We start from the raw sequence: 15409 nt of genomic DNA on the forward strand, positions 1-15409 counted from the left end.
CCGAGACACTTATAAGTGTCTTGCCAAAGCCAAGACACAATGGGGTGTCTCGGTTTGGCTTTTTCTGGTTTTGACGCGTCGAGTTTGTTTCGACCGTAAATTCGTCGTCCGGACTCGGAATTACGTGGTTCAATATGCGTTAGAACGCCAACAAGGAGATCTACAGGCTCCCATGATTGAATCATATGTGGAGTAAATAGGACACGAGGGGTGTTCTGCCTTTCGTAAACAACGCGGGGCTCCCGATCAGCTCTTGTTCCCGTTATTCCGAAGTTTCGTTGCTTCGTATAGTCCGTCGACTCACTTCATGTGTTTGTCATCATCAAATGAGCTCCTGTGACTCGGATAGCAACATTCATCGTCTTCTCTCCGTCTCAAGCCGTGTACGGAGACCTATAGGCAATTTTTGATGTCTACAACCAGCCTCTCCAATGATGCACTGACTCCTCCAAGTGAATGAGTCATCATTCATAAAGCATAGCCAGTTGATGATTGCCTGCCTGTTGAATGACCTTCAAGCTATCTGCTATGAAGGCTTCAAACTCCATGAAGGTGTCTCACCCAAGACCGACGATGGAGATCGCTTGTTTCATAACGTTCTCCAACCGGTGGATGAGACCCTGCATAGATCCAGAGTCGGGAGTAGTAGACTCTTGGCCGGGGAAGATCATGGTGATAGGCTGGATCTGAGGGATGGGCTTCGAGTCATTAACAAGTGGCCTTCTCCCACCCCCTATGCTTGCTGGGTCAGGAAAACCAGGCTTAGGCCAAGGCTGTGAGGGGGGTCGTAGAGTAGGTGCTCGAGTAGGCTCCCCTTCTTCCTCATAAACTGAGATTGTGATGAGTTCGGGTTTGATGGGCTCAGACCTCACTGGTCTCCTTTTGTGGGCCATCTCCTCGTATCGGTTTGCCTTCTCTGCGGTGAGAGGTCTCTTTCCAGATGATCTCGGTATATGATACCTAACAGTCAGTGCCTCCTCTTGAGCTACGAAATACAACAAGAAGAAGTTAGAAATTTCTTAACTCAGAAAGTCGAGACTTTCCCAAGTCTTCAAAACGGGCGACCTACAATGTGCAGCCGAGCTCCATCATATAGGTAGGCTGACAAGCTCGCCTAACAGTCAGAGCCTACCTAATGAATGGCAGAAGCTCGCCTGACAAAGGTTGGAGTTCGTTTGACAAGGCAGAGCTCTCCCATCAAGCAGAGCTCACATGACGAGATCAGAAGCTCGCCTGTCAAAGCAGAGCTCACCCGACGAGAGCAGAAGCTCGCCTGTTAAAGAAGGGCTCGCCTGACTGGCGAGCTCACTTGAATAGAAGAACTTCGCCTGAGTAGACAAAGTTTGCCATGGAAGATGAACAGATATTATTCATCTACTCATTACGGTCATGTTCCTCACCTCAGCTCTATCCTACAGTCCCCTAAACTTACCACTGTGGGTTTGGGGCACATCAGGAGTGGCTGCAGCAGCAACGATGGTGTAGAGAATGGAGGAAGGAGAGACTTCCTTCTTCCCCTTCGAAGCAGACACCTTCACTCTTGGGGCCATAGCGAGTTCGAAGAGAAATGAGGATGAGAACTCTGAGTTTCTTCGAAGACTTGAGAGAAATTTTTTGAAAGCACAGTAATCTCCCGAGGAGGAAGATGAAGGCTTCATATAGGCGAGACTTTAGCGGTTGAGATTCATTGTCTCAACCGAAGCTAACGGCTCAGATCGCCCGTGGCGGTTCGGATTCGACAGTTCGAATCGACCGGATGAGAGCAAGTCCCGAATCGAACGGCTTGTACGACGAGGCGGTTCATATTTGATCCGTCACCTTAGCTGGCAAGCGCAAGAGAGGCTCGCCTGCAATGGCTTGAGCTCTCCTGCACTTCATGGAGCTCACCCAAATGGCTCAACTCAACCAATGGGCTCAAATTCGTCTAAACCAATGAACAATGATCCTCTTCATTCAAAGTATTCCAGGCCACATTCAACCTGATTTAGGTCTGAAAACTTTGAAGGGGGTTTTATAGACAATAAAAATTGCCTTTACATAATAGAACTCAAATCTCACCTGTTTGAGTTCACCTGCGTGCTCAAGATTGCAAATGCAAACTAGCAAGCAAAGATCGTCTACATTCAGAAGGCCAAGAAAAGCTCGTCCGTTTGCTTGACTTTCTAGCACAAGTCAAGCTCGCCTGCATTCAAGAGGCCAAGCAAAGCTCGCCTGCAAACTTGGCTTGCCAGCCCAAGTCAAGCTCGTCTGCATTCAAGAGGCCAAGCAGAGCTCGCCTACAACCTTGGCTCGCACTCACCCGTACGAGTCAAGCTCGCCTGTTTGTTTGACTTGTCAACACAAGTCAAGCTCGCCTGTTTGTTTGACTCACCAGTATGAGTCAAGCTCGCCTGATTTCTCGACTCGTCCACAAGAGTCAAGATTGCCTGATTGCTTGAATCGCCCGCACGAGTCGAGCTCGCCTAATTGCTTGACTCACCCGCACGAGTCAAGCTCGCCTAATTTCTCGACTCGCCTGCACGAGTCGAGCTCGCCTGCAGGGAGTTCGCTAGCACGAACCAAGCTCGCCTACAGACTCAAGCTCACCTAACACTTGAGGGGTCCGCCAACCGACTCCGCCTGTTCGCTAAGCCTGCCTGCAAGATCGCCTGAGCATTCAAACACTGCTCAAGTTCGCCTGTAATCTTGCCAGTCTCACTTGAGCAGTGCAAGCGGCTGCTTGCCTATGGGAGTGAGCCTACCCACGTCCCACATCCTGAGTGATAAAGCATGGCTCTTATCACCTATAGTGGTCACATTCCATAGCTATAAGGAAGGGTATGGTGCTCCTCACCTGTGAGCGATCACATCCCACAAGTCAAGGGATTGACCATGTCTTTCCTTGCCTATTTATCATCCACCTTTGGCAACATGAAAGGGGCTTTTTTTTGGAGGTTTAGAAGCTTGGCATTTCTAAGATTTTCCAATCAGAGGCCTTTTGCTCCTGGTCTTGTAAGCTTGATCGGCTGGGCATCTTGAGAGCTTGGTTGGACATTTTCAAACAAAAGCTTGGATTGTTGAAGTAGACTCAATCTGAACTCTTAGATTTAAGACCCTTGGCTCTTTGCAAACTCTTGCATATTAGCCTTCTCTAAGCATTCGGCCTTGATACTCATCAAGCTTGGGTAATCGAACTCAATCATACAAGAGTTTCTACTGCGTACTGAAGCTCGATCGTAGTTTCGATCGGATCGTCCAAGGGAAGCAAACTCGACGCAAGCATTCGAGGAAGGCGTCCTATCGCTACCGAAAAACCCATGTTAAATAAGAAGAGCATTCTCTTTGCTTCTGTTGTAACTTAATTTCTTAATTTGTAATAAGTCATTCTTATCAATACAAATCTCCTCCTTCCGGGAATCAATTTTACTCCCTTATAGTCCCATCCATGTTTCTTTTAGCACGGTCCGTCTCTAGTTTATATGTTTTGGTTCTTATATGTCTATTACTTATTTTCCTCATTACTGAAAACGGGGACTTAAAAGAAATTATATTATCTTGGACTCAAGTTGGTGTGTGATCCTTAGAAGATACTGGATCAGATGAAACCCAATTTTCGTGGACTTTTGACCTAAGACACCCTAATCCAATTCGACTCGAAATATTCGAACTCATTTCTGAATGCACAGTTCAATGACTGTGAGCCTGTCCTCTTATATTATTAGATATAGGTGACCTTGCAAGCAATAACTGTATATTGTAACAAGACCTATATAAATATAACATCATTGTTCAAAATAATAGTATGCTATTTTGGTCAGATTTATCTGGTATTTTAATACAAATAAAGTCCTTAGAATGATACTAGACTATCAGACATTTCGAATATGATCGAAATGAAGAGATCTGATTTGTCGCTAACGTATATTTTAAAATATTCCTAGTTGATGAAGTGTAGAAATGGGACATCATCACTTTGGAAAGACTAGTGTATACTCTATTTCTCCTTTGGTAGGATGATGATCCATCTCTTGGATCATTAATGTGAGACATCAAGATATAGTATACAGGTGACTCATTAGTGAATGAGTTGACTGAACAACTCACTGAGAACGTCTAGTTGGTAATTATATACTTAACTGTCAAATAGAAGTTCTCAAGTGATATAGTACAAAGTAGTCTCTTGACCTGAGGCATGAGTGTAATATCTTACATGTCAATATAGGTGTACTTAGACTTTTTCCTAATCACAGTTCTCATTGAGTTGTGCATAACGGTCCTTGTTAGGTGCATCCCGAGACATAAATAGATATTGAGATGCCAAGATGAGATTCGTCTCTCTCAGTATAGGGAGCTGATGTCATAAGATTGTTTGATGTAACTATAGCCTAGAAATCCTTGGCCAAGGTAAATAAGATAAACTGAGCGTTAGTTTGATCTTAAATGTTATGAGTTTAATATCAACAAATACTAATCGATCTATTAGGGTTTGACAGTTTTCCATACCCTAGGTTTTATAGTTTGACATGATTTGACGAAGAGACAGGACTATATAATATTATCACTGAGTGGTCCTGATAAAATTATATAAACATCTTTCAAATATTTATCACAACTTATACCCGGGTAGTCTTTATGTGTAGCTAGCACCTCTGTTGTACTTGTGGATATGATCCACTGACGAGCCTTAAGTTGGGCCCTAGAGTCACACCAAACGTGCACTTGAATCCTATGAAATACAATTTATAGAGTTAATGCGTATGATTGATACACATATATGATTTTTATAGGATACACATAAACGATTATATGTATCGATAAAATCAGAATGTTATGTGCTTAAGAAATAAATTCTAGTTTTTTCCCCATAAAGTTAACTTTAGTTAACTGGTTGACTTTTTAGTCAATAGTTAACTTTTTAGTCAACAGTTGACTTTTGGTCAACTCGTTGATTTTTGGTCATATGATGACTTATTAATTAATGATCAGAAAATTACAAAATACCATATTTATGAAACACCGTATTGATGTGATATTTTTATTTATGAAATACACACTTCATTATACCTTGATTAATGAGTCATGAGATGAGTTATTAAGGTGTTATGGTTTAGGAACATGGTTTTAGCACATGATTTTGAGACTCTTTGCATGACTCATGAGATGAGTCATTGCATGACTCATGAAAGAAATCATTACATTTAGATAACTCATGGCATGACTCATGAGATGAGTCATGAGATATTTCACTCTATATATGAGTTCTCTCTCTTATGGAGAGGTTAATGAAAAATTGGCTAAGTGGTTTTTTCCATAAGAGAATAAAAGAGAGCTATACATCTTACTAAACTCTAGCAATCTTTGAGTAAGAGGAAGTAGTAGGATTATAAAGTATCTCGGGATGGATATCTTACCTTGTGTCTCAAGAAGACTCCGATTTTATCAAGCTTACTTGAAGACTTGGAGATCCATTACAATGAGGTTTACAACAACAAGGAGAATGAGCTAGGGGTTGTTCGATCTACCATCGAATCACGCTACAAAAGTAAGCCTTCAAAGCTCTTGGTTGCTCTCTTTATTATGGGGATCATTTTAGATTTAATTAGGATGGTCCTAGTTTGTATTGCATGCTCTCTACATGCTTAGTATTATTATACATATAGTCTTCTGGTGCGTATATAGCATGTAGATTAAGCACGGGATCTCCAACATGATATCAGAGCCATTGTTCCATCTAATTAAATCCTAACAACAAAATCAGTTCAAAACATATGACAAATTATTAGCGTCTTATTGGGAAGGGCTTTTCACATAAATTAACCACCTTAAAATAATATCATCATATTGAACCGTCTTTTAATATTACTTTACATAAATCATCTTAAAAGTGGATTCCGTATTGCAATCAACACCTCCCGATCAACTTTTCACTTAAAAAATTGAAAATGACTTTAAAAGATTACGCTCAATGTACATAACCAGTATCATGACTAGACCTAATTATACATTAATAAAACAAGTCACGTTCTTTGAATGTGAGTGTTTTAAGTGTATTTATGAATTTTCGGTGAAAATTTTGAATGCGGAGATGATAGATTGCAACACAAAACCTGCTTTAAAAGTGATTTATGTATAAATTGACATTCAAAGATAGATAGTTTCGGACTAATGACGTAATCTTTGAAGTGATTTCTCAGACAAAACCATACTGGAAATTGTAGATTCTAATCTCAAATCCATCAACAGGGACATTTTGAAGTTAAATCATATATAATGATGCATGTTATTATGAACATATAAACACTTGGGACTAAAAGATTTACTCGAAACTTTCTTTATCTAGTTCTTATATAAAACGACGACCTTCAGGGATAAACAAGTAACCCATAAAAAACCTTGCAAATTTACATTTAAGTCAAGTGAAACTTGTGTCAATTTACAGGTAAGCATCTGTGTCCATACTTTTTAGAGGGAATGAGGAGATACAAATTAAGAAAGTCGTTATCCATAAGACTGTCCTAAACAATGCAATAATATATATTAGGCTAAGACACACCACCTTAAAGTGAGTGGACGCAAATAAAGGGTGTAGTTATAAAAAGTTATAGCAATCCTATATCCCTATTATACATCTAATCAACTGATAGACCAATACTTTTCTCGGTCACACCCCTCCATACAAGTCCTTTTCCCTTGTGGGAAATAATAAATTAACAAGAAAAATTAAAGAATTATCCTAAAATCCCACACATGGGACCAAACTAGATCTGGGCCACAAGATAATTCCTCACAATCAAACATGATCTTTTCTTCTTTGGACGCAACAATCTTTCTGAGGCCCCATCCGATTAAAGTATATAAGAGAACTTCAATTATTAAATTTCTTTTCAAGGAAAAATTGCTTCAAGGTCCCAAAAATACAAACCTGATGTGTCTCAGCCTCCTGAACTTTTTCTAATGTGCATTAGCCCCAAAAATAAAAAGTCTAGGTGATTCAGCCCCTTTTACAATTTTCAAGACATTAAATCCCCAAACTACCCTCTTCTTCTTCTCCACATCTTCTCCAGATCTGTTCCTTCTCTTCCAAAAAACTCATCGCCTCTTTCACCCTCTCTCCAACCTCGCTAGGAACCTCCAACACCACCGGCACCTCCGCCGCCTCCGTCTCCCCTCGACCTCGTCGACTCCATCCTCTGTCATAGCCCCCACCGTCACCATCGCGCCGCCTCTCATCTTCTCTTCCACGCTCGCTGGGAACCTCCAACACTGCCACCACCGCCGCCTCCCCTCGACCTCATCGACTCCATCCTCGGTCGTAGCCCCCGCCTCCCATATCCTCTTCTACCCTCGCTGGGAACCTCCAACACCGCTACCACCTCTGCCTCCCCTTGACCTTATCGATTCCATCCTCAGTCGTAAACCCCACCGTCACCATCGCGCCGCCTCCCATCTCCCATCTCCTCTTCCAACCTCACTGGGAACCGTGAGTGATGAGGAGAGAGTGGATGCGTTTGAGGGAGGAGAGGGAGCTGCAAGTGTTTAAGAGTTGGGTGAAATTGAATTTGATTTGTTAGAAGATCTTGGAACCAATAACAAATGTGTGGTCTTTTTTTATTTTATGGTTTTGAAATATTGGGCTAATTTTATAGTTTTGAAGGGTTATGATTTGTATACAAATAGTTAGGATATGTACATATTTTGGGAGAAAAAGGGGGGTTGGGATGTTGTTATTTGTGAAAGTTACACTGATAACATGTTGGACTGTTAACTTTCTTTGTTCGCTTGTTAAGTTACACTGATAACATGTTAACTTTCGCAGTTCGCTTGTTATGTTACACTGATAATATGTTAACTTTCGCAGTTCGCTTGTTAAGTTACAATGATAACATGTTAATTTTGGATGTTCGCTTGTTATGTTACACTGATAACATGTTAACTTTCGGTGTTCGCTTGTTAAGTTACATTGATAACATGTTAACTTTCGTAGTTCGCTTGTTAAGTTATACTGATAACACGTTAAATAAGAGCTATGTTAACCTTAATTGGTAAATTGATAACTATATTAACATGTTAACGGATTATATTAACTATAACACATTATTATAGTTCTCATTTAACATGCTACGTGTCATCAAACAAGCAGTATACAATCGTGTCATTATTTTTCTGCATAAGCTTGTTACTCAAAATATAGTTAACATGTTGGTGCTCTGAATAGCACGTTACAACTTATGGATATCACTTACAAATTATGGTTAACATGTTAGCTTTGATATTTAACATGCGTTCATATTATAGTTAACATGTAAGTTATGATAGTTATCAGTTTATATATAATAGTTAACATGTTAACGATAATAATTAACATGTTAACATTAATAGTTAACATGTTAAATATAATAGTTAATATGTTAACTATTATCGTTAACATGTTACGTGATATGGATAACATGTTACATATTCCCTTAAATGGCACCGTTGAAAATTAGTTAGTTAGCATGATAAACACCGCTCCTGCTTATTTGTACATCATTTTTATATCACATTCCGGTTATAGTTCACATATATGCAAAATTAATTAGTTAGTATGATAATTAGTTAGCTTGGAAATTGGTCTGGTCTTTGTCTCGTACGGCGTCGTCGTTGCGTTTTAGGGCATCGTCGGATTCTTGGCGAGCGCGGCGCTCTTCGTCGAGTTGGGAGAGGAGGTTGTATATTCGTTGTTGTTATTCATCTGAGGAGGACGAGGAGATGGTGATGGGGACCGGGGAGGCGTCTTCATCGTCGATGTCGCTGAGAACGGGCGAAGATGCACTCCATCATCGGCAAGCAAATGAATGACTGGAACAAGCTCCTCCTCTCCTCCATCAACCGTCGACACCCTCAACATCTCATTAGCCATCCTATTCTCCGTGGCCACGGGCATGATGATGCTCATCAACAAAATTAAACCCAACCCCATAAAGAGAACTCCATCAAAATCCAAACTTGAACGCGAAAACCAAAGGCCCAAGCACCCACAATCAAAATCCAAGCACCCACAACCAAAACCAAAGGCCCACGACCAAAACCAACCTCAATGAGATCCTACTTAAAGGTCCTAGCATACGACATCGGCGACGTGGCGGTGGTGGGGCTAGCGACGTTGGTGGCGCTGCAGGAGAAGATGGCCTACGACAGAGGGTGAAGTCGACGAGGTAGATGGTGGCGGCGGGGGCTACGACAAGGGATGGAGTCGACGAAGGTCGAGGGGAGGCGGAGGCGGCGAAGGTGTGCGCGGTGTTGGAGGTTCCTAGCGAGGTTAGAGAGAGGGTGGAAGAGGAAATGAGTTTGTTGAAAGAGAAGGAGCAGATTTGGAGAAGATGTGGAGAAGAATAAGATGATAGTTTGGGGATTTAATGTCATGGAAATTGTAAAAGGGGCTGAATCACCTGGAATTTTTATTTTTGCGGCTAATGCACATTAGAAAAAGTTCAGGGGGCTGAGACACATCAGGTTTGCATTTTTGGGGTCTTGAAGCAGTTTTTCCAAATTTCAATTATTAAATTATGAGGACATCCATTTCTTTTCTCTTGCCTCCGTCATAAACTTAATTATAAGGCAAAAAGAGAAGGGCCCAACTGAAAAAACCTGACCAAGGTCGAACCTATTACCCATTATAGCAATGGAAAATTAGCTTCACACCCGCTTTGCGTCTAATTTAATTTTGTACCGCTCTAGTTCAAGCTTTTTCTCTACGGGGGGGTTAGTCATCTAGAACTTAAAACTGGAACTGGGATAATTTGTGGGATAAATTTTTAAGGTGTTAGTCACATAGAACTAGGAAATTGGATATTTTTTTATAGTGTTAGTCAAGAAGAACTTTTGTAGAACTAGAACTGTATTATTTTTTTGGTGTGTTAGTCAAGTAGAATTTTACTAGAATTAGAATTGGGATAATTGGTCATAATTATCCCACAAATTATACTACCTATATATATAACCATAAGTTCTCCTCTCTCAAATTATCCCACACATTGGAAAGAATACAATTGGGAAAAAAAGTGAAACGTCGCCTCCCTCCCTCTTGGTTAAAATTTCTCTGCCATGAAGTCAATCATCCGTTCATTTTTCTGTTTTTACTTTGTTTTTGTGATGATTAGATCTTTTATTATTATCTCCAAGATGTATTACTTTATTGATAGTTTTTTGACGTTTAAATTATTTTATTATTATTTGTTTGATCTAAGTTTTCTCTCCACAACAGTGGTTTATGTTAAGACTATAGTGTTGGTGGGTTAGTGCTAAAGATATGCGGGCTATTTATGTTTTTTATAAGTTAGAAAGCAACTTTACGATCACATTGATGATTAGATATTGAATGGTTAATGGTGATATCTATTATTATTAAATCGGCTCAGTAAATTGATTGGGATATTTATAGTTCATCTGTCGATCATCTGTTTAGCAGCCATGGATGATTCCTGTGTACATTTCATTTATTTGCTGATTTGGTTTCAGCGATCATGATGAGATTGGTCCAAAGGGTTAATGGCTGAAAAATGCTTATTTTTCTTTCTTTATGATGTTATGAGATTTGAACTTCGACATTTATGATCCTCCACTAGAAGCTCCACGAAATGTTGCTGATGCAGACGATGACTTCGATAAAGAAGACGAGTTACAGACTCAACGAACAGCTGTAGGAGTTTGGAGAAATTCTATGGCAGATACCATGTGGGATGATAGAAGCCATGTGGGATGATGGAAGTCGAGTCACTCTAGGAATTTAGATTTTTATTTATTTATAAATTATTTTATTATTTGAGAAAGAATACAATTGGGAAAAAAAGTGAAACGCCGCCTCCCTCCCTCTTGGTTAGTTTCTCCGCCTAGAAAATTTCTCTGCCATGAAGTCAATCATCCGTTCATTTTTCTGTCTTTACTTTGTTTTTGTGATGATTAGATCTTTTATTATCTTCAAGATGTATTACTTTATTGATAGCTTTTTGACGTTAAATTACTTTATTATTATTTGTTTGATCTAAGTTTTCTCTCCACAACAGTGGTTTAGGTTAAGAATATAGTGTTGGTGGGTTAGTGCTAAAGATATGCGGGCTATTTATGTTTTTTTTATAAGTTAGAAAGCAACTTTGCGATCACATTGATGATTAGATGTTGAATGGTTAATGGTGATATCTATTATTATTAAATCGGCTCAGTAAATTGATTGGGATATTTATAGTTCATCTGTCGATCATCTGTTTAGCGGCCACGGATGATTCCTGTGTACATTTCATTTATTTGCTGATTTGGTTTCAGCGATCATGATGAGATTGGTCCAAAGGGTTAATGGCTGAAAAATGCTTATTTTTCTTTCTTTATGATGTTATGAGATTTGAACTTCGACATTTATGATCCTCCACTAGAAGCTCCACGAAATGTTGCTGATGCAGACGATGACTTCGATAAAGAAGACGAGTTACAGACTCAACGAACAGCTGTAGGAGTTTGGAGAAATTCTATGGCAGATACCATGTGGGATGATAGAAGCCATGTGGGATGATGGAAGTCGAGTCACTCTAGGAATTTAGATTTTTATTTATTTATAAATTATTTTATTATTTGAGATGAATAGTGATGCTTTATTGCATTATATTTTATAGTTATCACTAGAATTTACTTATCAATATTATATTATTTTTAATACACAATTATTAACAATAGTAATTTATACCCACCATTACCTCCACCAAATTATCCTACCAAATTATGCAACTTCATAATATTATTCATCATTATCCCACCAAATTATCCTACCAAATTATCCCACTTTAAGAATTACCCATCATTATTCCACTAAATTATCCCAGTGTTAAAAAATTATCCCACTTTACCAATTATCCCAGTTCTACTTAAAAAGTTCTAGGTGACTAAACCCCCCTACGCGCATAGTGCTTAAAGCGATTGTCTTTATAATTTAATCACAACGGTCACTAGAATACCAAGATATAATGAAAATATGTAATGAAACTCAGTTAAGTCCATAACATCATGAAATCAAGACAATCAGATTTAATGGGTCATAAATAAATGCTAAAAATCAAATTTATCAAAAGTTTAAACTACTAGCAATTCGCCCCAACTTTCTCGTTCTATCAATTACTCTTTGTTATTTATTATACACTAGTGTGCACCCCGTGCAGAACACGACCTCTATTTTTTTCTTTTTTTCTTTTCGTTACAGTAATTCTGTATTTAAACACAGTTTTAGTAAGTGCTACAGTATCCCCGTCGGAGCTACAGTATGATACTACAATAATAATGCTACAACAATAATTTACTATAGTATTATTGTAGTATGAATAGTACATCTTAGATCCTCCCATTGTTATAGAGGAATAGGTATGAAACTTTATTTGCATGTGAAATTTCAAATGATCTCCCCTTTGTTAGTACAGCTCAACACATGGAAATCACAAGTCCTCTGCTGGCTTGGTCTTAAATCAGAAACCATGAGGTATCAACATATCTACCAATATTTGTAGGGTCTTCGGCCACCCGTCGGATTAATTACATCGTTATCATAATTCTGAATAGCTTTTAGCGTCATCGATCCGTCATTCACATATTGACCTAACTTCGGTTTGAACGAGTAATCATGGGGGGTCCAAATTATTGTGTGAAGAATCAATTTATATCGATCCAAATTAATTTTTAAGTTGATAATTAAATTTGAAACTGAGAAATTTGAATATGAAACACATTTTGCAAGTGTAGCGGGCGTTGAAATGAACCGTCTCTTAAAGAGCATCTCCAACGTTATTTTAAAAAGTCATTTTGACGCCAAAAGAACATCAAAACTATCTCCAACCTAGCGTCAAAACCTGCGCTATTTTGGGGCGCTGCTAGATATGAGGTTTTTTTGCTCTTTTTCAGCTTGCCCTTAAAATTGGTTATAACAAATCAAATATCCCAACCATATCCCATTTCATCCATCATATTTCCTATTTGGTGTAAAATTTAATGTAATGGGTTAAAAATAAAATAATAATTTGATATAAAAACTATACCAACTTGATATAAAAAATACATCCCCGAGGATGGCAACGTTACATCCCTCTTTAGTAATTAATAGGAACAAGGGCAGAGAGGATGTGGGGAGGATGTGGAAGCCTTATCCACTGGTCTCAGTTCCCCAGTACTAAAGAGGGGGACAAGGAGTCAAGGAGGAGAAAGAGTCACTAGTGGATAACTCCGAATCTATTTAATATTATTTTTGATAAACTAATTATCATCACATTTATTATTATTATATAAATAGCTCATATTCCATATTCAAAGTTCAAACGTACGTACCGCTGATACCCCATCCTTATCCTCACCCCCCCTTTACTCCTCCTCTCTTATTATAACCCCACACTCCGATACTCAATACTTATCATCTATCATCACGCTTATATTTGCCCTTTTTGAAGCGCATGGTTCTTGGAAATTTTAGAGATGGAGAAAGCGTTCGTTCCGCTGTTAAGCAAGCATGGGATCATGGGTAGTGATGGCCGCGTCGACCATGGTCTTGATGGGCATCATGTTGGCGATGAGCAGGACGATGATATTGGGTCTTTGAGCTCTTTCTCTGATGATGATGATGATGATGATGATGATGAGGGGTCGGTTGACTCGGTTGGGTCCTCATCGTCCGTGGAGTTCACTGAGGATGCTGCTTCTTCATCGGGCTCTTCGTCATCGAATGGGCCTCTATTTGAGATGTCTTCTCTAGTATCGCAGCTGCCTTTCAAGTGAGTGGCAAATTCTAGTTGCAGTACTCGATCCACAAATTAAAACAAGTTTTGTTCTTTTCAATTTTGGGTCATCTTGTGTGATCTACCTTGAGATTAGGAAGATAACATACTAATTAAACTCTGCAATATTTATTATTATTTTTTCTCTCTTAAGATTGTAATTAGATTAGTGAATTTGGTCAAACTTTCCTACTACTTTTTTCTTTTGTGAGACAGAGAGAGAGAGAGAGGGGATTGAAATACAACATGATTTATGGCTAAATTAACAATATTTTTTTGGCATATAACACGCTATATAAATTCTAAAATATTCCTTGCTATTTTTCTCAACGTCTATACAGCTATAGCAGTGGACTCGGGCAAACATTCTTACTTTCTCTACTTTTCTTTTTTTGAGTGTGTAGAGAGAGAGAGAGAGATTTAAGAGAGAGAGAGAGAGATAGAAACCAAGAAATTTAACAAGATTGGAGCTTGTTTAATAAGATTGTATTCTTCTTAATTAATACCCTCTTGTTTTGAGAATAAGAAAGCATACTAATTCCACTATATCTCTTTGTATTTTCTCAAATATTAATTTATTTAGATTAGTGAGGTTGCACAAACTTCCCCACTTTCTTTTTTTGAGTGGAGTGACAAAGTAAGAAACATAACATCACTTGATCAAAAGTTTTCATTCTCATCCTCTTAGGCTAGACCGCTAGTAGCGAAGGCTTCCACAATCAGACACATGCAATATGCATCTCAATTCTCTCGCACTTTGTTCAGACACTTCGATACTTAACCGACCTATGCTATATTAAACAATATTTTTCACTTGGGTTTTGTAGGAGAGGGCTATCAAAGCATTTTGAAGGCAAATCACAATCCTTCACATCCCTATGCAATGTGAAGAGCTTAGAGGATCTAATCAAGCCAGAGAGATCATTCAAGAAGAGGCAACTCAAGTCATCAAAGAGCTACGGATGGGGCCTCGATAGATCTCTCTCCCCAAAGAATTCAATATCAAAGAAGAGCTCAAAGGGGTCTTTCTCTTCCCTAGGCAACATGAAGAGGCGCTCCAGTAGTAGTTTTGTAAAGCCTCCTTTCCCCCCGCAGAGATCAGGGAGTCCATCTGGCCAAACCCTTTTAGAGACAATTGGATAGAGAATTGATCCCATCTTGTATCTAATGTAAATTAATCATTAGCTTCTTAGTTAGGTTGTAACCCTTTATATATATCACTTCAGATGTCAATGGAAGAAGCACATGATGAGCAAGTTCCTAGAGTTTGTATGTTTTGGGGGTTTGTGATGATTTGGTGACATGATTAAAGTCTAGTGTTTGGAGTTGCTAAAGGATATTTTATGTAAATGATGTAGAGTAGGTATAGATAGAAGAATGGGGAGAAATGTTGTCCTTTTTTTTCCTTTTCCCTTTATTGTTGTCCTTTTATTTTCCTTCCCTCTTTCTCTCTATCATTGTCCTCATTCTTCGTTGGGTTCTTGTTGAACCCTGAAGGTTACATACTAAGTATAATGAACCCCTCTTTAACAGCATGTGTCATGTGTGGTGCACATAGCCAACCTGTTTTTAGAGAAAGATCCGTGACTTTTCAGGTCGGTCTCTCGATCTGGATCCAAGAAGAAAAACGCCTCTAGATCGAGATCTGTTCA

At 39.0% G+C, this 15409-nt stretch overlaps 1 protein-coding gene across 1 annotated transcript; it reads left to right on the plus strand.

Annotated features, from left to right (window-relative positions):
* On the plus strand, window positions 13297-15197 carry LOC109836675. The gene is made up of 2 exons (XM_020404648.1): window positions 13297-13754; window positions 14585-15197. Exons 1-2 carry the CDS (start codon window positions 13459-13461, stop codon window positions 14898-14900), a joined length of 612 nt encoding a protein of 203 aa, XP_020260237.1. The 5' UTR covers window positions 13297-13458; the 3' UTR covers window positions 14901-15197.

This window comes from Asparagus officinalis, chromosome 4 (assembly GCF_001876935.1).
Source record: "Asparagus officinalis chromosome 4, Aspof.V1, whole genome shotgun sequence".
In the NCBI taxonomy this organism is placed as follows: domain Eukaryota; kingdom Viridiplantae; phylum Streptophyta; class Magnoliopsida; order Asparagales; family Asparagaceae; genus Asparagus; species Asparagus officinalis.

Coding starts and splice junctions, on each gene's coding strand:
- LOC109836675 (XM_020404648.1), top strand. CDS start 13,459: ATGGAGAAAGCGTTCGTTCCGCTGTTAAGCAAGCATGGGATCATGGGT. Junction 13,755..14,584: donor GTATCGCAGCTGCCTTTCAA/GTGAGTGGCAAA, acceptor TGGGTTTTGTAG/GAGAGGGCTATCAAAGCATT.